Source organism: Onychomys torridus, chromosome 16 (assembly GCF_903995425.1).
Source record: "Onychomys torridus chromosome 16, mOncTor1.1, whole genome shotgun sequence".
NCBI classification, from domain to species: domain Eukaryota; kingdom Metazoa; phylum Chordata; class Mammalia; order Rodentia; family Cricetidae; genus Onychomys; species Onychomys torridus.
Genome location: NC_050458.1, coordinates 9,119,507 through 9,142,942, shown reverse-complemented (window position 1 = coordinate 9,142,942; position 23,436 = coordinate 9,119,507). Strand labels below are relative to the sequence as shown.

At 36.6% G+C, this 23,436-nt stretch overlaps 1 protein-coding gene across 9 annotated transcripts in view; it reads right to left on the bottom strand.

Moving 5' to 3' along the window:
* The window catches only part of Oxr1 (oxidation resistance 1), a 402,931-nt gene that overhangs the window by 15,455 nt on the left and 364,040 nt on the right, over window positions 1-23,436 (bottom strand). For 7 of the 9 annotated variants that reach the window (XM_036208895.1, XM_036208899.1, XM_036208896.1 and 4 more), the window contains 3 exons: window positions 20,590-21,344; window positions 17,415-17,583; window positions 14,723-14,885 (listed from right to left, as the gene is read on the bottom strand). In XM_036208895.1, the coding sequence (XP_036064788.1) occupies window positions 14,723-14,885; window positions 17,415-17,583; window positions 20,590-21,344 (1,087 nt within the window). Of the gene's footprint in view, window positions 1-9,660; window positions 9,901-14,722; window positions 14,886-17,414; window positions 17,584-20,589; window positions 21,345-23,436 lie in introns of those variants that run through there. The other 2 variants (XM_036208901.1, XM_036208902.1) reach the window with 2 other exon arrangements.

Sequence of the window (23,436 nt, the reverse complement as noted above, 5' to 3'; positions counted from 1 at the left end):
AGTTTTGGGCCACACAGCACAGAATGGAACTGGCTGCACAGTTAAACCAAGAGTTTAACAATTTCTTCCTCAGTTGGCCTCAGGAGCAAAGCACTTTTCAAGCCCAAGGTTCACCTCACCATGGAGAGCATGCAATTCTCATGCCAATATCAATGAAAAGCCTGAACAGAAGGAGTCTCACCTAGACTAATCTCTATTCTTCTCCCACCTTGCAGGACTTGTCTCTTCTTAGGGGCTGCTTCCCTTTCCTGAATGCTGGCTTCATTTCAGGCTCCTTTAACCTTTCTTCTGGTCCATGTTTGGTTCTTCAGGAAGAAGCTCTAGATAGCGTCCTTAACTGTCCTCCTCAACCTCAGGCCACAAACCCCAAGGGCTGAGGTGGCTTTCCAGTTCTCTTCTAACAGTTTCTTTGGAAAAGGTGCCACCAACTGCATAGCCCTGGTTGGTCCCTCTCAATCCTCCTCCTCTCCCCTCCCCTCCTCACTACTGCTGGGATTACAAGGTAGGTAGCATACCACAGAAATAGTGACTTGAATCAATCTTCTACCACTGGGGAGGCAGAGGCAGATGATCTCTGTGAGTTCAAGGCCAGCCTGGTCTACATAGTGAGTTCCAGGACAGCCAGGACTTCATCATAGAGAGAACCGGGCTCCCCACCCCCCCCCCCCCCGCAAAAAAAATCAATAAATAAATTAATTAAATAAAACTGACTTTCTAAGCATATTTACAGATTACTCAGATTTTCTCAACAACACAGAAAATACAGTGTTTCAATTATAGAATATGTATGCTGTAATAGCTTTTTGGAATGATAAATACAAAAAGTGAGTATCATAAAAGGGGCAATCCTTTAATACCACATTAGGAGTAAAACCCACCCATTTACATCACCTGTTGTCCCTAATGTCTGTGTTCTCCGAGCAAGAACACAGTTCTCAAGGAGTATAAGCACACTCATTCAAGATTCTTTTGGATTCACTTGTTCTTTGGCAAATGAGTGTGAATTTATTGAGGAGTTAAGATGCTCAGGATCTTAACACTTAAATAAACAGTTGATATTAAATGCTCTTTTTCAGAGGTTTTATCTTATTTATGTATATATGTGCACACATGATACATAAGTGTGGGCCTGCATGCTGCTGCACACATGCTGAAATCAAAGAAAATGCTGTTGAGTCAGTTCTCTCCTTCTACTCTATGGGTCCCAAGGAGAGACCTCAGATTGTCTGGGTTGGTGGCAAGTGCCTTGACCTGCTAAGCCATCTTGCTAGGCCCTTACCTTACATGGTTCTTTTATTAAGTTATTGATCTTTTTCATTGGTAAGTTCATACCATCACTATTATTTCTGACTTCAACTAGATTTTTCAATGCATCTACTTATGCTGTTATCATTTTTTAAAAAGTGGTAGCTGTGAAGGCCCAGGCTATCCTGCTGACACCGAATTTCCAGGCATTGTACTCATACCATATCTGAACTTCAAAGACAAAAAGCCTAAGAATACAATTATATGATATCCCATATTCATATAGATGGTCTATCAAGAAGAAACTGTGGGAGAAAGACAACATGCTCAATTTAAGACCTCAAGATTCTCACAGATTAAGATAAACCAAATGTAAGGTCATAATAAATGACAGCCTAGCACATAGCCCTAATTAAGTATATAAAAATACTGCACCAACTCTAGATACGGAAATTATCAGACAGAACTTACAATGTGAATATTTTAAATGCTAAAAATAAGCAAACAGGAAAACATGATTAAAAATAAGCATATTTGAAAAATAACCAAATAGGAGTTTTATATAATAAACATAACTTTGAAACAATCAGTTATGTCAAAAAAGCAAATAATCACAAGTAACTTAGCAAACTGGAAAACATACCTGAAACTACCCATGAGGCATTATTAAAAACAAGAAGCTGAAACACTGAAGTGCACACAAACCAGACTAGTAAGGTATAACTGACTTCAATTAAGTCCCAGCCAAAAAGAAAACACTTGAAAAGGTATTGCTGAGAATGTCCAGAATTGATTAAAGACAGATCTACATATTCAAAAACATACTGGTTCCCTAAGCAAGAAATACATACATAATACACCTAGTAAAATTTCATAATAGTTAAAAGACAAGGCTTGTTGTTGTTGTTTTATTATTAAGTAATCAGTGAGAAAATTCACAAATCTCCAAGTGAAGGCAAACTGTCCAAAAGCAGATGCAAATCCTCTGGGTGTGAGGAGTGACAGCCTCTGCTTTCAGGTCCTGAGGATCCTTATGTCGGCAAATATGAACCCAGAATAAATAATTATCAAACAAAAGACTGCAACATGGCAGAAAACAAATGGCCAAGCTAGAATTGTATATCCAAGCAAAACTATTTTGCAAAATGGAAAAAAAAGAAACCCCACAAACAAACAAACAAACAAAAAACCAATTGTGCCTCAGCTATCCAAGAGGAACTTGGTCAATGTGCACGCCTGAACTCCAAGGTATTCAAGTCCCTGACACACATACACACCCCCATATGTTACAGACCATCCATGATGTACTTCAAATATCCAGCACAATATAAATGCTAGATAAGAACTAGTGGTTATTATTGTATTATTGTTGCTATATTGTATTATTTTGGAATAACAAAAAATCTGTACATGTTTCAGCACAGTTTTCTATTTTTAATACACATTTAATTTTGAGAGACACAATCTAAGAGTGTTAACCATCAACAATTTTTCAGAGAAGAAATTCACAGAACAAATATCAGCAAGAAGAAAAATAATCCCCAGAGATCTGAGATATATGCAGTGGAAAAATAACTAAGATCACCAATGTATTTGTATTTAAGCACTGTCTCAATAAAATAATATCAGTATGATTCATGAGAAAAGAAGAATGAACACAGACTTTGACAGCCCCTAACTGGGAAGAGGAGACGGTATCCAACAGAGATCAGGGAATCTTTTTATTGCTCAGGAAGGGAACTAAAGATATTAACAAGACTTTATGGAACAAAATTCTTGGGATTCTACAAAAAGCATACCAACAACAATAGTCGACTCTTAATAGCAAACAACACGTGCCTTCCTCTCAGGCTGGGAAGGGAAGATAAACCTGACAGGAGATATAGCACAGTGTACCCTTAAAAAAGTAGGTAAGTTAAACAATGAGTTAGAACGAATAGTTCTGTATACTGAAAAGTGGAGAGAGAAGAAGGGAATCCTACCTTAAGCTATACCTTAAAAATATGTACTGCAAATAATAGGACAAGTACTAGAAAAAGTTAAAATGAATATAACTGAAATGCTCAACAGGTAAAAATTCTGAAATCATAAGATGTTTAATTAAAACTGGAAATGGTGGGAAAGAGTGGGAGATCAGTTCCCAAAAGACAAAAACCACCAAAGTCACACAAGAAGAAACAGATCATATGATTAGACCTATTCTTTAATTAGACAGAAAGTGACAGGCCCATACGGATTTACTGATAAGTAAATGCCAAACATGGAAGGAAGAAATGGAACTAATTCTCCACAATTGCTTGTAGAAAATAGAAGCAGAGTAAATACTTACTAACTCATTCTGTGAGGCCAGCATTACCCTAATAAAAAAACAAATAAAGACATTACAAGAAAAGAAAACTACAGAACATTATCTCTCATGAAAATACATGCACACATATTTAACAAACTATCAGCCAGCATCAAATAATGCATGGAGATAAATATACATAATGATCAAGTGAAATTTATTACAGGTATACAAGTCTGGTTCAATACTTGAAAAGCAATTGATATACCCCAGAGGCTAAAGAAAAATACTGTGATCACAATTATCAATAGAGAAAATCAAATATTCATTTTGTGATGAAAACAACCACAGAAACAATCAAGAAGCACAGAGGAGGCCAATTTGATAAAGAACATATAAAAAGAATAATCCTATAGTTATCATCACAAACAACAGGAGAAACAAGATTTTTTTGTATTAAAACCTGGAGAAAGGCAAGATTTCCCCTCATTACTTCTATTCAACAGCTTACAGGAAATCCTCAAAAACACAATGAAATAGAAGACATGCAGAAAAGAAAGGAGGAAATTAAGCCTGTCTTTGTTTTAAAAATGCTATGGATTGTCAATAAAGAAATCTAACATCAGCTAAAACACTCCTGGAATTAATAAATGGCAGCGCTGCTTCCAGAGTGACAGGTTACTATAAAACTCAAGTTCTTGCCATTAACAATATTTACTTTAGTTCCAAATTACAAAATACGTAAGCACAGACCTAACAAAGTGCATAGAAGATCTAATGTGAAGAAAGGGTGAAATCTGATGAAGAAAACAAAGGGTTAAGTACATGGAGATGTTCTATGTTCGTGGGTAGGAAGATACGTTCTATGTTACTAAGATATCTACCATTCCTCATTTCATCTACTGTTTCAACACAATTCCAGTTCTAAGTTATTCTGCAGCTGAAAAGTATTCAAAAGTTGATCTGAAAGGTTTCCATGGAAAGACCGAAAACAGCTGGAAAAAACATGCCAAACACCTGGAGCACTGTCACTGCTCTCTTTTGAGACTTAACATAAAGCCACAGGAAGCAAGAGAATAAGGCTGCCAAATAGCAGACAGATCCGTGGAATAGAACATAACACACCCACATAAACATGGCAATTGATTCTGGTACCAGAGGAAGGACAAGAATGAAAAGAGGGTGGTTACTACCCCAGAGACCAGGCTTGTCAAACTGGAGAAAAATGTTCTTGTCTTTCACTGAAAAATTCAAAATAGATTATAGGACCCAAATGGAAAATGTAAAAATATAAGATTCTTTAAATATATGCAAAAATCAAGGTAACCAAGGGTTTGAAGAGTTATTTTTAAATGGAATCCCAGCCGGGCGGTGGTGGCACACACCTTTAATCCCAGCACTTGGGAGGCAGAGCCAGGCGGAGCTCTGTGAGTTCGAGGCCAGCCTGGTCTAAAGATCGAAAATCAGGACAGGCACCAAAACTACACAGAGAAACCCTGTCTCGAAGAAAAATAAATAAATAAATGGAATACCAAAAGAATAATCATGAATCAGAAAATTTAGAGCTAGATATGATTAAAAATGAAAACTTCCATGAAGTCAGGCCACAAATAATATCCTTTCTCCAGTATATATAACTGAAAAAGAACTGCTATGGAAAATAAATGAAGGACTCAACACAAACAGCAGGATTTCACTGTGTGCTTGTTAGGATGTACAAACCGCAAACAACTGACAGGATTTGCACTTTCTGTTGGATCAATTCAAAATGGTGTAGCAGCCACCCTGGTACTGTCTCATAAAACTAAGCACACTCTTACCATATAACCCGCCATTTGGGTTCCCTGATATCTACCTACGTGACTTGAAGACATGTTTATACAGAATCTGAATGTCAATTGCTTCTCTGAGAAGTGCTCACAACCCACAGCACAGCAAAAGTAGTCAGTGAATATGTGAACTGGCATATCCATACAATGCACTGTTATAGAGCAGTCTTAAATGCACATTGCTAGGAATCCCAACTGTATTATTTCATGACTACGTGACTGAAAAAGACTAACTTACAGAAACATAAGAAGGGTGCCCACAGTTTAGAGGGGGAATGGAGAATGGATAAGTATATAGCTCCTTAGCAGTTTCTAGTACAGTGAGAGTGTACTCTGGTCCTATAATTACTCACTTGTAATTATCTAAAAAATACACAGTATGAAATGAATTCTAATGATACCCATGCACTCTGAGTTACCATAACATGTCAATATTAGTTCATTAACTTTTAGAAATGTACCCATTAGCAAATAGTAGGGAAAATTGTATATAGGGGATTAAAAAAAAAAAAAGAGTATATGAGAACTATGCTTCCTGTTTAATTTTTCTGTAAACTAAAAGCCACTATCTGCAAGATATGCTAGGGCAATGGTGGCCACAAAGCTGTGGGAGTAGTCAACCAATATCTGATTTGACTTAAGGCCCACTCCACCAGATGGAACCCATCCTTGACACTGAACAAGACAGCCTGGGGATACAAGGTAAAACCAAGTACTACTGTTAGAGAGAAAGAGAATGTGAGAGAGAGAGAGAGAGAGAGAGAGAGAGAGAGAGAGAGAGAGAGAGAGAATATGAATGCAATAAATGACTCAGTGACATTCTGCTATACTCACAGATTAGTGCTTTGTTTAACTATCATCAGGAAAGTTTCTTCCTGCAGCAGATGGGAACAAATGTAGAGACCCACAGCCAGAAATTATACAGAGTGGGAGACCTTGGAACAGTCAGCCCTAAATGGGATGTCTCCATCAAACCCATCCCCTCAGGATTCAGGGAACCTTGAGGAAGAGGAGACAGAAAGAGTATCATCTGTGCATATATTACGGCTTCCAGTTTAGTGTTTTTATGGGACCCCTGAGTGTGGGAATGAGAGTCTGTTTCTTGTGCCTTCTCTTGGGCTTTTTTCCTCTGTTTATTTGTTTTGTCTAATTCTGATACGATAGTTTTTTGCTTTATCTTATTGTATAATATTTTATTTGCAATTGTACTATAAAATAAATGAAAGTATAAATGCTATTCAGTAAAATAAAAAAAGCAATGGAATAATAACATACTCAGAGTGGTGGCTGTCAATTTGGGGAAGATAACATGAGACAGAAAAATTCCATATAAACAAATACCATGTAAAAGTGATGCTATTATCTTAATGTTCTGTAGAGAATCAGATCTTCATTTTATCCTTATGTCTTATAATTTACATACCTAAGATTGTCTTATAATTTATATACCTAAGATATACTTTTCAACTACTAAGTCAAATACAAATGTGAAAGTCCAACGCCAGCATGGGTGAGTCCCTTCAATTAAGTTGTGACTGTCCCCGGAGCAGAAGATGTATTAGGGACAGTAAGGCATACGTTAAAAGGTTTTAGTACACTTCCTGTCATTATTACAGGTACACAGCATGCCATGGCAGAAAGAATAATGGCTTTGAGATCAGATCTCTAATTTTCATTCAGCTTCTAACAACTCTGTGAACTTGAACAACCTCAATCTACTTCCTTGTTTTTCCAAATGGAAATAATATTAAAACACCCACCTTCCCCTCTTTCTACTCTAAAGACTGTGAGAGCAGGAAGAGCAGGGACTTACGGACATGGACAGGACATGTAGAGTGAAGGCCTCCCTCTGAATTTAACCACTCTAGTAAGATGTCCCTGATTCGTGTACAAAGGAGACACAATAGAGTAATAGAGGGGTGTAAAACTTCAAAAGGGCAACTTCTATTGGGTATTTAGAAAAACACTCAAGATACAGAGCTAGCTGCAGTCACTCTCTCCATCATGGCTACAGTCCTCTCAGGCTGCGATGACCGACTGCACATTTAAAGTGCTGTTGCTTTGGAAGTCAGTGTGGGAGCTAATTCTTAGACATGTCAGAAATGCATCAGCAGCTTTCTTTCACTGTGGTTCCACACACAAAATACCAGATAAAGAAAACCTGTCTTGTTCACATGAGGACAATCTAAAATAATTAAAATGGTGAAAAAATGAATTACTAATAAAAATTTAAAAATAATGTTGGTACATAATGACTTTAATGCTGAAGACGAATTGGACTAAGCCTTAATTTTTATCAAATACTTTCTAGCAAATTATAGCTTACAAACTGATAACAAAAAGACAAGAACTGGCACAAGTGTCTATCAAATACATGACCAGCTCCAAGCAAATCAATGACTGGAAATCAAAGTTGAAGATGTCAGCATGAATTTTAAAAGCAGTGTTAAGGCTAAAATATGAAAGGAATGAAGACAAAAGCAAGCATAATTGGGCAATATGATTCTCATGGAAGCTAAGTTGTGGAGGGTTAATTTCCTTCTATACATTTTGTCTGAGGCATCTTCTACCTACTATGATAAACTTCTTTAAAAAATAGTATTTATTTACTTTGTGTATGTGACAGTACATGTGTGCCAGGGTGCAGGTGTGGAGGTCAGAGGACAACTTTCAGTAGTCAGTCTTCTCTTTCCATCACATGGGTCCTCGAAATTGAACTAGGATCATCAAGTTTGGCAGCAAGTATCTTTATCCACTGAACCATCCTGCCAGCCCTGCAATATGTTTAAGTTATCTCATTCATAAAATGAAAATATCTCTTATTAGCATATGGGTTAAGTGTAAGATCAAATTTGACAGCTCATATACCAGTATTTAGAATACTGTCACAATGCTAATAGAAACATATGACCACATAGCAGCTCTGTAAGACAGTTTATCACTGAAGTCTCTAACTATTGATCAGATGTGTAAAACACATGAAGCATACCAAAAAGCAGTGACAGAGAGAGAAGAAACATCAATTGTTGGGGTTCCCATACACTGTTTATTCTCTCAGAAGAAACATGTTTCGCTTTCAGTTTCAACACAGGAGAGCCCTGATAAGGAAAGCCTACCACAGGGCCTCTCGGCCATCCATTACAAACCCACTTTGCTCAAGCCCTTCCCCTGTGCTTCACTCCTAGAACCGCATCTCAAGCTGGAACACTGGAACTGAGCCTGATACACAGGTGGACACGTACTACCCAGAAAACCGTCGTTAGACAAACTGGGCTGTGAAGCCTTGCTATCAGTGAGCTGATTCCCCTTCAGCCAGAACACTCCATGCAGGCTTCCTCATCTCACAACAGCACTGTCAAAGCTATGAGGAAGAAAGTCAAGTGAACTATTGCATGTTTGTCTACACCACATACACAGGCAAAGCTGGCGACCAGTAAGAAACAGGAAAGACACCCGAGAAAACCATCATAAAAGAGCTTCTAACAAGCATGCAGGACTGGGGAGTGTAGTATGTGATGCGTGGCATTATGCTGACCTATGAGGCCAAAGCATCTACAGTTTGCCTAAATTTGTATTAAAATATTTACAAAAGTAATGGTAAGTATTTATTTAAATTGTAAATAAAAGACTATGAATACTTTTATTGCTCTTGGTTAAAAACTAAAAAGGTTGAGCTAAGTAGTTAATCTGATAAATCTGGTCACAAATTTAAAAATTAATATTTTGAGGTGCATAAAAACCCTAAGTGTTGATGTAATAGAAAATTAAAAACCTGAAATGATACTTAATAACATCAACTAAAGGGATTTTGTCATTTTTGACATGCTTAACATTTAGGAGAGTACAAAGAAACTTTGTGAATAGCTTTATAAACCATTTCTTAGACTACGGAATAATAGGATATTCAAGATTTCTCTATAAGTTATAACAGAATCTATTAAATTAAATTTAGTTTTTACTCTCTTCTCTTCTTTTAGACAAGGAAAACAATTCTGAATCCTTTCCTACAAGATTAAGTTTAAATGAAAACATTAAGGCAGTAATAAAGGTTTGCTATTTTTCTTTTGAAGTGAATAAAAAACACCTTATTTTTACACAGCAAAATTCTAGTGACATATTAATTCCCTTTTGAAAGATACTTAAAATTCTTAGCTATATCTTAAAAGTATTTTCTCCAATCATATACATTTTTACTCTATAAATATTCTGTTTATATATTCAAGTACTAGATAATTTTGCATAATGACACTAATGCAAGACTGGCAGATACAGAAACTGCAATAATTGATCAAGATTTACCAGAGTGTATTTATGATTAACTGGTTGTCTTCTCCCTTTTTTCCCATACCAGAGACGGGACATTTCCTTCCCAGGTCACATTAAGCTTCAGCAAATCACGGAGGAACTGTTTTCAAAAGCATTCTTCCTCTGTCAAAGATAAATGTCCAGCACCAGAGCCCTGCTACAGTGACAAAACAGTTCGCTAGCAACAAAGATTTGATTGACGTGACAGAGAGCTAATCACTAAGTAGTATCCATTGAACAGATAGTCCTGAGTGGAGACTGTAAAGCTGGGGAGGGAAGAGAGTGTTTCCCATGCTTAAGTTCGGTTGCACCACACCCAAATGTGCAAAGAAAGGGCTCCAAAGTTTAAAGACACAGAGCACATATTTCCATGGCACTAACAGATACACTAAAAGTGTTATGGTTACAAGTAATGCACTGTGTACAATTTCCAGAACCTCCCAAATCACACATATGACTGCAATTAACATTTTACTGTTTGTTCATGTAGTTCCATAATTCTTTTCTATTTCTTTTTTGTTAGACTTTTGTTACTTATAGCCAATAATCCTATACAATTTAATTTTAAGAGAATATTCACAGATAATAAGAGGCTCATTTTAAAATTTTTTCTAGTATATTATTTATCGAGAGATACCTATATTTACTGTGTCTATATATGCTATCCTTCATTAATAACTAGTATATGGAATACAAGCAGCTTATTTTTTAAAAGATTGAGTACAAACCATAACTATATTTATTTTAAATGCAAACTAAAATTATCTGGAGTTCAGTTTTATTTATGCTATAATGGTCATGTCCAAATATTTCTTCCATTTTAAGGTAAACTGGCTCTACTGTTAACTTGCTATGTATAATACACAATGCCATCTCCTCAAATACACACTATGTTTCAAGGACATACAACAGTGCTCGCCCCCATAGAACCCAGCATACCCTGCAGTTACTGTTCTCCTCCCTGGATACCAGCCCTCCCCTTCCCATTACTTCCCACCACATAATCACAAACTACACTGTGGTCACAGTGCACTCCTTAGCACCACTCCCCAAAACAAAACCATCAACAATACTAAAAAATGAGGGGAACATTTTAAAAACCTGCCTAGACTACTAGCCAATCTCCCTCAAACACGAAAACAGGTGCTTCAAAATGCAGTGTGATATTAAAAACAACACCCCAAAACCAACAAGCGCAGCACAGCCTGTTCTGTTTGCTGTCCATTCAATAGCCATCCCTGAGAAATGGCATCTCCTTATGTTACTGTAGACATAAAGACTCCCTTTATTGTCTGTAGTTTCAACTGAATGTGCATTTTGATAACTAGGCTGAGAAGAGATTAGGAAATGTTTTTGCTTGGACTTTAATATACTGATTCAACTTTAATTTGCAATTACACAGTTCTTTAATAACTGTAATGAAACTGTTTAGCACCTGCAGTGCTCTGGCGTGGTTCTTGTTGGACGATGCAGCAGTACTTCAGTGGCATTCCTCTTTGGGAAATCTAATGAATGACTATGTGGACACTCTACTAATGACAGCTGTGCAAACAGAACTGAGTCCATACAATAAGGGAAATCCAGTAATGATATCATTGAGTTCAGTGGTGTAGAAAACTAACACTGGGTTAAATATTTACATGTATGTAATCAAACTGGAGAACACTGGAAGTTATAATCAAAATCAACATACAAATAATTTGAAAAATTAAGCCAGAAGGTAAAATGCTTTGAATAATCCCTTGAGGGCTTACATCATAAGCAGGCGACACATTACATTTATACTTAAATGGATGAGCTTTGAGTGATTGAGAAATTCTGAGTAATATCAAACACTGAAAAAATAATCAGGGTCTAAGACAGTAAAACTGAATGGAACACCACTTTATCAATGCTTTGGCAAGGGGTAAAATTAGAGCCTTTTCTTCTGACAATAGTCATTTCAAAAATGAAACTCCAGCCAGGGAGATGGGACAGTTGGCAAAGGGGCTCTCAGCCTGGTGACCCAATTCCTGGGACCCACATAGTGGAAGGAGAAAACCAACTCCTACAATGTTCCTCAGACTTCTCAGATCCCTTTTCGTAATGCAGTGTTTGTTCTGACATATCATTAGGGGATCTCACTGGTGAAATGTGGCTAAACCTTGCCCCTTTATGCGGGAGAAGGGTTTGGCTGGTCAGCTTGTCTGGAACTCACACATAAATCTCTCACACTGCACTTTCCTCCTATTGCCCTCATACTTCTGATTCTGAAATTCTTGCCTTTTCTATTTAGTCATAAGACTGTCATTTAATCTCTGTAGTTCGAAGACAAAGCTACTTAAATATGTCTTTAAAGTTTTCCTGTTCAAACTTCACATCTCGCAATGTGCCATGATTTACAACTGCTTAACAAATCTTAGAGTAAGGATGAAGATGACACAGGATCTGCAAGGACCTATAATGGTAAACAAGTGAGTTATGGGAAATCCTTCTGTTCTGGGGGAAAATCGAGAGGAAAGGTAAGCCAGTCTTTCCACATTATTGTCATATAGCCGAAATTTTGATTTTTGTTATTGATGTTCCCTAGAAGATGAAGGTGAACAGATCAAACAGTAACAAAGAACTTCCTAACAGAACTGACCCAAGATAGAAAGCATTGCTCTTTCAGGTCACACATTTTCCATCCCTGATGTTAAAACAAAAGACTAGTGTAAGATGCACAATGAGAAAACCAGATGGCAGCCAATTTTACCTTCTGGCTTATAATCTCATCAAGTGTATAGTTGGAAAGTTAATCATGCATACAAGTTGTTCAAGCAGTCTTAAGGAACTCTGGACCAGGGTGAGGTATCAGCCTTTCGGTCTGAAGCTCCTGCTCCTCAGCTACACTACCCATATTCAAGACCTCCACAGCCACAAACGAGCAGCGGCTACTGCTCTAGACCACACGACGACACTGGTTCCACAAGCTGGGACCACTTTACACACTCAACTTTTCCTACCACTTCTGTTTTGTTTTGGGTAAATTTTCCCAGGACAAACAAGGAGGAATATAAATCTTTTAAACTTTAAATTATAATCCTCAAAGTTTTCCCCAGAAACTGAAGCCTTTCCTTTGAGTCAAAATAGTCAGAAGTGGGAATGGGGAGATGTCACAGGTTAAAGTGCTTATCAGGTAGAAAAGCAAAATCTAAATTTAAGAGCTTGGAGCCTCAAAAGCCATGTAAAGGACCAGGTGCAGTGGAGGCTGCCCGTGATTTCAGCTTTAAAAATGGAGATGGAGAACCCCAGACAAGCAGGCTGTGAAGATAAGCAGTATCTGTAAACACTGGGTTTTACTGAGATCTGCTGCCTAAAAGAGTAAGGTAGAAGAGCAATCAAGAAGATTCATATCAACCTTGGCTTCTGCACAGACACATTCGTACATACTACAGTCCACACATAGGCAAACATTCATACACATACATGCATACAACACATGCATCCACATGAAAAGAAGAAACAAGAAATAGTCATTAGTTTCATATATTCAAACTTAAGTGATCTAACCAAAATAGGCAAAAAGTTCTTGATTCTCTTTCTTGATTGAAAATACTGCCACCCACCATTTTACTGCCCCAGTTAGAAACTTCATAACCTAGTTGCCATTAAATCCTCATCATTTACATGACATCTTTTACTAATTGATTTCCTCCGGTTGTAACCCACTTTACCTGTTACTCCTTAAACTTGTACACATCTTTGGAAATCTGGACAGTTTACCTTCTGAAGCTAAGAACACAGCTGGAACACCAAGTTGCCATGTGACCCCACGCATAGCAAGTGGAAATGTGTGCCCAGCATGCTCCATAAACTCACTTCCTGCCTCTTTGCTACTCCTCAGTTTCCAGGAACCAGGAGTCTATGGGCTTCAGGTACTTTTGCTCTTTTGACATCAGACCTTCCCCTGTACTGCACCCATTATCTAGGAGATTTGTCCATGCAGTTGCTTATAGCCTTATTTTTTTTATTGGTGTATTACTTAAATGTTATCAATATCTGCAAATTTACCCTCTATTCTGCTGATAGTACTCAGGTAATTACTAATTTGGAGCTGTTAAAAATAAAGCTGTAGCTAAGATTAATACTTTTTATTTAAATATTGAAATAAATGTACAATGTTGTTTTTTTTCCCTTCACCATATTGATGGTATAGTAGAAACAGATGTTGTATGTCACACACAATGATGTCAGACAAAAAAATCAGGAACACAGCTTAAACAAGACACGCCATGTATACCTTCATCATTATACATGCTAAGTGCATGCACAGTAAATTCCTATCACACAAATAACCATGAACTTTAACCAAATGGATAATAAAATTTGACTCCATTTATTATCACATTTTAGCATCTGCTCTGCTTTCTAATAATATAAAGAAGAGATTAAGATGAAAATACCAAATAATAAAAATGTTATTATTATCCTATCCACATCCCAAGACAAAGCATATAAAATGACATAATCTTAAATTTTTTTATCTATAGGGAGCTTTTAAAAAAGCTTTTCAGAGTTAACTTTGACACTGTTTATAAACTCATTAAATTTGAGCACATGACACTTTTTAATATAAAATTAGCACCAACTTACTGCCCTCACATTAGTATCACCAAATTGAGGTCAAGATAATGCTTATTAGGTATGAAACTTGGAAATGACAGCTAATTTTTCCAAATGTGCTAAATGAATGTTTTTCATGTAGAAGGAAAAAATACAGATAAGTCAAATAGGAAATTTTTTATGACAATATAAGAGCAATTAATGTTATTTCCAACTTTACCATGCCATCTTTCTTTAAAAATGTTAAAATACATTAAAAATTACTTTATTGTTAATGATCAAGTATCTCAATATAGAAGCAGAGTGACAAAGAGCATTAAGCTACTCCTCAGATACATTCAATAAACACATCTGTGCATGGGCTATGAATGGCCTTCAGTGACTTCTCTGAGTCGACAGAGCACCCTAAGTTCTACAGTCCAACCAAGTGAAGAGGAAGCCAATGAGATGATACGAGTCTCACTCTGCTTACCTCCCATTCCCTGGCTGCGGCTTCACCAGTAGCATCTTCACCTGTTTCAGACTCTTCAATCTTTTTGACTACTATAAATCCAGGCTCTCTGGTATATTCACCAGTATCTTCTGCATATATTTCTGGACTCCACTGAACGAAGAAGGCATACAAATGCTCTGTCCTGTTAGAGCAAATGGTTGTTAATAGGCCTAGTATTATGTGCTATTAGCTAAAGTTAAAAGACTATATTTGTGAAATGTTTTGAGAGTTGAAGACTTTCAAAATATGCTAGGCTTTGTTAGACAATAAATTCCACTATCAGGAAGACATTATCTTTAAAAACTGACTATCCTTTGTCAAGTTCTAAAAACACACTGCACTGAGACTTCCTTTGGAGGGCTTTTCACTGTACTAACTGCAGTGCAATGCTCCCTACTGACGACACTGGGAGTGGAAGGAAATCAACATGCAGCACTCCAAGTGAAGCAGCAGTACACAGCAAAGTCTTGCTTCAGAGGCCGACAATCTAATCTTTCTGGTATTTTGCTAACTGTAACAAACTGTATCGGTTGCTGCACTACGCAATAAACATGTATAAAGGTCAAACATCTTATGTGTTTATTGGCTTTAATTAGCATGGACAATTGAAACACAAAACTCCCAGCTAACATGTAATAGCCAATAGCAACGGTTCTAGGAATTATACATCCATCTCATGATCTAAAATGTTATGTGACACCTCACATATTAAAAGGCTAGTAAATCCTACCTTTCAGGTAATAAGTCACTATCAACAACTCTCTTAAGTTTTCTGTCTATGATAATGTTCAAAATTCCAGTAATATTAATAAAAGCCAAGGTACATCTTAATTATTATTTGCAATGAAATTTCTAACTTGGGTAATAAGGTGGTAAGGTAGTATTAGTTTCAATCAAGGAGGGCTGGCAGCTTTTTTTTCCCAGTTCAAGGTTGTAACACTTAGGTTTGGAATGAAGAACAACAATAAAAAACAAATTCTATCTAAAAATTAAGAAATAATCAAGAATAATAAGAAAAACTAAATTTTTATGTTAGATTTAACTAAACAGTTACATTTTTCATTAAAATCACTTTAATATTACTAGCTTATTCCATTGGATCTGTTTCTTTCAAGTAGTGAAGTGTGCAAATGAAACTTTTTTTAATTACTAGACTCCCAATTTAAAGAAGAAACACACATTATTTGGTGTGTTTGGTAGTGCAGAGGGAAGCAGGAAAGCTAGCTTATCACTAGATCCATGAAAGTAACAGTATTCAAAGCAGACTCCACAGGGTTTCCAAGATGCTCTATTCCTCTAACACCTCTCACTTGATTAGCTCTCGCTACAATAAGGCCCAGATGCATCACAGACAACCTGCTTCCACTGAAGAAGAATTTTTTTTTCCCAATTAAAAAAGTAGGAGAATACTCTAATACATTCAGTTTTTTAGGAGGACATTATTAAGTTTAAACACTCTAAGGCTGAGCTAGGCTGGTGGTGATGCTAGGAATAATTCTACATAAAAAGTCTTCTTGTATATCCAGTTGCTTCTAAATCACTGAAAAACACAGAACTAGGGGAGTTTTCAATGAGTAGTTCACTGATAATTACTAAAAATTATGATAAAAAATTAAGTAACTTTTCTAAGACATAAACATTCTTAAAGAACTGAATGAAATTATTTTGAGAATACTATTGATTTTTAGATAAACTAGACTCATCAATTAAAGAAAAATAAAAATAGGAAAGGTGAAGCCAGTCCTGAAATCTATCCTACCCTTCACTAACAACACTTCTCCTTCTCTGTTATCTGGTCCACTGCATTGCTGTGACCTTGTTTTTTGCTAGCATGCATAAAACCCAAGCATGCTAGGTTGTTAGCGTCCCACCACAGAAAAGTCCTTAACTATCCTGTCAATAGTTCTAGTCAGTTAAAACATGCAATTTCAGCATGTAGAAAGAACGTATATATTAAGTACATGTAATTTGTTGCAAAAATGTTAACAAATAAAAACACCTTGTAAGATTCTATAATAAAATGTACTAAAAATTACAAATTTAAAGATAAAATATCAAATAAAGAATTATGTATCATTTTCCTTCAAAAAGGCTGTGCTAATAGATTCATGAATATATTACAGTCTAATATATAAGTACTTTGCTATTAAAATATCATTCATGTCTCAATGTTTTGCAATAAACTATAAATATGAAAATTTTTTTCTGTTTGTTTTTTTTTTTTTTTTCAGGACAGAGTTTCTCTGTGTAAGAGCACTAGCTGTCCCAGAGCTAGCACTGTAGACCAGGCTGGCCTCGAACTCACAGAGAGCTGCCTGCCTCTGCCTCCTGAGTGCTGAGATTACAGGCATGTGCCACCACCACCTGGCAAATATGAAAATTTTAAAGGCATAAAGTATCAGCTAGGAGCTTATTTCAAATAGATTAAAACTAGCCTTTGCAACTTATTGATTTTAGTCTTGTTATATATAGCACAGGATGGCCTTGAACTGTGTAGGTCAAACTGTCCTTGAACTTACACTACTGTCCAGTGCTAGAATTAAAGATATATGCCACCAAGCCTACCTACCTTTAATTAGGAGACATAAGCTTTAAGGCATTTTGCTTTTGGTGTTGTGACTTATAAAAGAATCTTGTAAGTAAAGCAGCAGTTTTGGAATTTTGACCTCACCGTTCTTGAGGCACTGCAAACCAATATTCATGCTTCTTATCTCTTTGTGCGTACTGTTGCATCGTAGCGCTGGCTTGAGATACAAATGTTTTCCTCATCGGTTTCCCAACGCGGAGACATAAAAATTTATGCAGTCGATGCCTGCTCTTATCCTTTAAAAGTGAAGCGCCTAGAGGTGATATGTAAATAGTATCCGTTCAGATACAAAGTACATCAAAGTGACTTAAATGAAGGAATGTTACATTCTAGTTCCTTATTAGAAAATAATGCATTTTGCTGGTACACAGGCGTCTTCATTTAACTAACTTGTACTTACTTGCATGGAAGATATAGTTACCGAAATAGCAAGATTAAATGAAAGAGCCAAGTTTGTGAACTAAAATTTTGTCGAAGACAAATACAAAGGCTCATTCTCAATAAGTTTTTAATAACAGTACTGTACAAAGTATAGATCCTACGTGCCCTCATTAGTCACGAGCTAAAGGGAGGACTGTCTGTCATTCTGTCCTTCCCATTATTGAATCCTAAAGTTTAATATTAATTACAATGCTTTTATCTTATGATATAATAATTTTCGAGAAGCTTTAATATTTCCATATTATACACTATTGTTATTAAAAACTGGTCATTTTAAAGTAATATTTCATTATAAAGAAGTTACCAATAGTACAACTCAGAGAAAGCTATCTAAAAATACCCACTAACTTTCTCCTCTTGGTAAATGGCCATAATAATATATTATGTAGTATCCTTGTAGCCTATAGAACAGTCTATCACACTATCTAAGTGACTAGAAATGACTTTTTAACCTTTTTAAAGATTTCAAAAATATATAAGCCAAATACCTTATATAAAGATCTTCATTCCAATGTCACTTATACCAAAAGGAATAACTGTCTTAACAATTTCAATTGTTAAAAACAACAAGTAAATAGTTGGGTAAATTATAAGAACAATAAAACCACATTTTGAAAAAAACTATAATGAACACACAAAAGTTTACACCATACAAATGTTAAGTGAAAAGAAGCAGAAAATAGCTCCAGATTCGTACAATTCTGAGTTTACATTAAAATGTGTATGTACAGATAGATGCAATTATCAGTCAAAACCAAAAATGCCTTCTAAAGATCTGTAAGAATGTTAATACTAGTTGATCATCTTTGGTAATAAGTTCCAGATAATTTTATAAGTTGTGTTATAGTTTCCTGTATTTGACAATGTTCCTAATAAGTGTTCATTATGTTCTGAACAAAGAAAAAATACTATAGAAAAAAAGAGCTCACATTCACAGAAATTGCTTTGAATAAATGCATTCTTTAATAACTAATGTGTATAATGTTAGGTTTTCAAAATATCTCAACTAAATGATACAAAGAAAATTCAGTATTTTAAGACTGAAAGCTGAGTGTTATAGCACATGTTTTGAAGGCAGAAGGAGGACCAAGGCCTGCCTGGGACAGAAGAGACCTTGTCTCAGAACAACATTACTATTTCTTAGGCTTTTGGAAACAGACTCTTGCTGTGTAGAAAAGGTTGGTCTCAACACTAAGGGAGTCTTCTTGTCTCTCCTACAAGGTGCTGGGATTACAGGCAATTACAACATGTGCAGCATGGCAGAGGGGCTGCTGAAGAGATGAACATGGTACACGGCAGCAGTGGACAACACATGGATCCTCAGAACGGAATCAGAGAGGCGTGAGCTGGCAAGTCCTCTTGGTATATGGGAATTACTCCCCCACTCCTCCCCCAAAAACCTGAGAGGAGAGACTGTCTTCTGTACAAAATTTGTTCACTGCAGCATGATTTACAATACTATAATTATGATTGACTTTTCTTTGCATCAACCAGATACCCTGATACTGCTGCCAAATGTGATACATACATACATACATATATATATTCACAGAAATATTAATTTTTCATCATATGTACACACACACACACACATACTCATATATGTATACACACACACACACACATACACACACACACACCCTTCTAAGCACGTAAGCACAATCTGCCCAGTCTGTATATAACAATTAATGGCAAGAGAGGCCATGACTTGGAAAGAGAGCAAGGAGTATAAGGGAAGGCTTAGAGGGATGAAAATGAAGGGAAATGATATAATTATATTATAATCTCAAAAACAAATAATTTGTTAAAAAGATAGGAAATTCTAGCACATTCTATAACACATATGAGTGATGAATGAGATACTAAATGAAGTATGTGACACAGAAACTGTGTATGGCTTCACTCAGATGAAGGACTGGAGTAAAGGAAGACACAGAACATAGACTGGTGATGACCGGGGACAGTCTTGCTTTGAGAAGACACTGAAAGTTCTCAAGATGGATGTCAGTGATGAGTATCCAACAATATGAAAATACCAATGCTCACAAATTATCAATTCAAAATGGTTTACATGGAAAATTGTGTATGTCCATTTCATAGTAAAAAAGTCAAAATGGTAAATTTAACTTGTGTATTTCAGTAAAATGAAAACTTGAAATTAAAATAGTAAAAGAGCTCATATATAAATTGAATTAATGTAAGCAACTCCTCAATAGAATTGAGAGAACATTACTAAGTTATTTGAGCCTTAGCTACGTAACTCATGTAGGAAGCAAAAGCATAATATATAATCAACAGAAACATTGATGGTAATTCTAGTATCAACAAAAGCTGAACTATTAGAGGAAGTGGTCACTTTTACCCTGAATGCTAGTTTTGAAAAGAAACCATCCATCTAATCAGAGAAGGATGGGATTTTATGTATACAAAAGAATTCTAGACGTAGATTTTTATGTCCAATAGTGTTTTCCAAAAAATTATGGGTTTATAACTTTGGCAATTATAAGTCATAATTCAAATATTATATATGCAATGATAAAATCATACCAAGACCTTAAAAAGCACGGAGTAATCAATGTACTACACAGTGTGAATACACTTTTCACAAGACAAACTATAGAGAATACAGTGAGTTAGGAGTGCTTAAACATGGCCAAAAAGATGTTCAGAGACAAGGCACATCACACAGTCCCCAGAGTGATGTCAATCAAGAGCCATCTGACTGTCATTCACACTGATCTAAGCCTGCAGCGTTTGATCAGAGAGGAAAGAAGAAGGCACTATAAGACACCGACTTCACACCCGCCCGAACACTCACCGTCTGCATGTCCATCTGCAGAGGCACTTTTATGTTTACTTTCTTTCTGTGACTCCTGCTGAATCGTGTCTCTCTGCTGCTTAGCTTGCTGCATCGAGTGAGTTTTCCAGAGTTTGCGCAGCTCCTCGACTTCAGTCTCTGAGTCCCGTTTTTGCTCTTTGCCTTGTTTTTCCTTTGGAGCAGTTGGCTTTTCTTTAAGTTCCACAGTTTCCCCAGAAGGTATGTTTCCTTCACTTTCCTGTTGCTGAAGTGAGCTTGCATGATGGGCAGAATCCCGCTCATCCTGACCTCTCACATCTGTGCTTTGTTCCTTAGGGCCCGAGACTTCTTCAAGTTTTTCTGTAGCCTTATCTCCTTCTTTAGCAGCCATTTCAAGACTACTTAAATCAGTTTCATGAGATAAAGGCCCTTCGTGTGAAGAATGTCCAGTATTTCTGTTAATGTGGTCAGGAATATTAGGAGGCTCTGACTTGGCTGCCAAAGACTCTACTTCAATCTGACTGACGGTTGGCACAGATTCTGATGACGCGTCAGATGACTGATCTTGTCGCAGCTCTGAGGAGAGGAGTTCCTCCCGGACAGGAGAGAGCTCTGACCCGGTGAAGACATCCTCAGAGAAAGACTCCTCGGTGCTCTTGGGAGCAGTGCTGCTACTGCCGTTACCTGGATCGTGGGCTCTCGAGTCCGTGTCCTCGGCACCGAGTCCTGTCATTTTCTTGGAATGGAAGTCCCTTCCTGACAGTTCATCGATTTCTCTGTTAGCAGATAAATTAAAAATTGTTAGACATTAAAAAGTATACTAACATTTTACCTTCTACACCAAATCATAAAATATCACAGAAGAGGCTTTTCAAAATAGGCAAAGTATAGCTCTCAACAGAAAATAGAAATATCATGTTTTCATATACACCACATAATTACATCAAGATCTTTCACAAACTGTTTACTATTTGGGAAACATCAAAGGAAGATTTCTTTGTAAGTAATCTACAACGAAGTTTGATAACATAAATTCTTGATGAAAGTATAATACTGAACCACAACTTTCATTGGTAGAGTTCAGAGAACAGAAAATTTCCATATATCCCATACATGTGCAGTGAGAGGTGAAACTAAAATGCACAGCTATAATGCAAAGGTGAAAAGCAACCCGAGGCCAAAGCTCAGTTACAGGGAATCTGAAGCTAGTACTCAGTTAAAGAACTAAGATGTTAGACAGTAAATATCTCACAACCGGGTCTCATTTGCACCTTCACTAGCTTTGGTTTAGGTAAATACCAATGTTCACAAGAAGACAGTTTTAGAAATATGCATCACTAAATAAGTCATCAATTTAGACTGATGGTTAAAGTTGCTTCATGATAAATGTAAATTATTTGATGTCCCAGTGGCAAAGCGTCAATATTTGTGCATATATGGCTAGAGAACAAATATGCATCAAATAGAAAGATAGAAAATAAATCAACACCGAAAAAGTGGCCTTCTGAGGATATTAAAGCTGATTACGGCTGTTATGTAACTTTCTTGTGGGTTTCAAGTTCTTGTAACAAAACACATAACTTTTACTTTTCTAAGTGATATACTTAAAATGTAATTATCTTGAACATTTATTTCAAGTGTCTTCTGCCTCTACTGGATTCATCTTTTAATACAGGCATCTGGCAACACTGAATGTGAAATGGTGCCATCTACTGGTGAGTGAGTCACTAAAACTGCACCAACAGGGTCAAGGAACTGGACATAAGCTTTAGGAGATCTTCCCTACATGTAGCTAGAGTTTTCCTGCCTGGCCCAGTCAGGACAAATCTCTCTTACCCGCCAGTCCCACAGTCGCTCAGACCCAACCAAGTAAGCACACAGAAACTTACATTGTTTACAAACTGTATGGCCGTGGCAGGCTTCTTGTTATCTAGTTCTTCTATCTTAAATTAACCCATTTCTGTTAGTCTATATTTTCTCACATGGCTCGTGGCTTACCAGTGTCTTTACATGTTCCTTTTCATGGCGGCGGCTGGCGGTTTCTCCCCCTAGCCTTCTACTTCCCAGAATTCTCTTCTCTCTTGTCCTGCCTATACTTCCTGCCTAGCCACTGGCCAAACAGCATTTTATTTGTACAGAGAGATATCCACAGCACTTACACACTTGAAGAATCAAGAGACTAGCAGTTTATGTATGTATGTATATATATATATTTAAGGATATGTATTTAGGTGAGTTTTCTAGCCTGAGATGAATATTCTGAATGGCTCAACATTAATGCTAATGACAATTACCACAACACAGTTCTGAACAGCACCTTAGAAATCAATTCTCCAAACATTAGAAAGAGGGAGACCATTAACATCTTCATTACTTTTGAAAAAAAAAAAGTTACTCTGAAAAACCATTTGCTGCATTTATCTTGTTTGAAGCCAAATCCTAATTTCAATTACCATATAAACCAAGACTTAAGGGTATTTCCTTCTGGCAATATTTAAAATGCTTGGGCCCAGGTCACTGTCTTCCCAGGTGATATGATGAATGATAAAATGGTCATGAAAGACAAGGAGTACTGGATCTTCTTTGCAAAGCAGCCAAAGCCCACAAGGAAGATAATCCTGAAACACAGCGTCAGGACAAGATCACACTGCTGAGCCCGCTCCTCTTTCCCTTTGGAGCTGGTCTGTATCATCTCCACACTTGAACCTCAGAAACTGTCGTTTGTTTAGTGTTTTCTTTGTTTGTTTGTTTTCCTGAAATTGGCTTTGATTAGCAACTTAAAAATTTCACCAGGAGTTTAGAATATTTTTTTCTAGAAATTATTTATATTTCTAAAGATTATTTTACCAAGTCAAAACAGTATCTGCC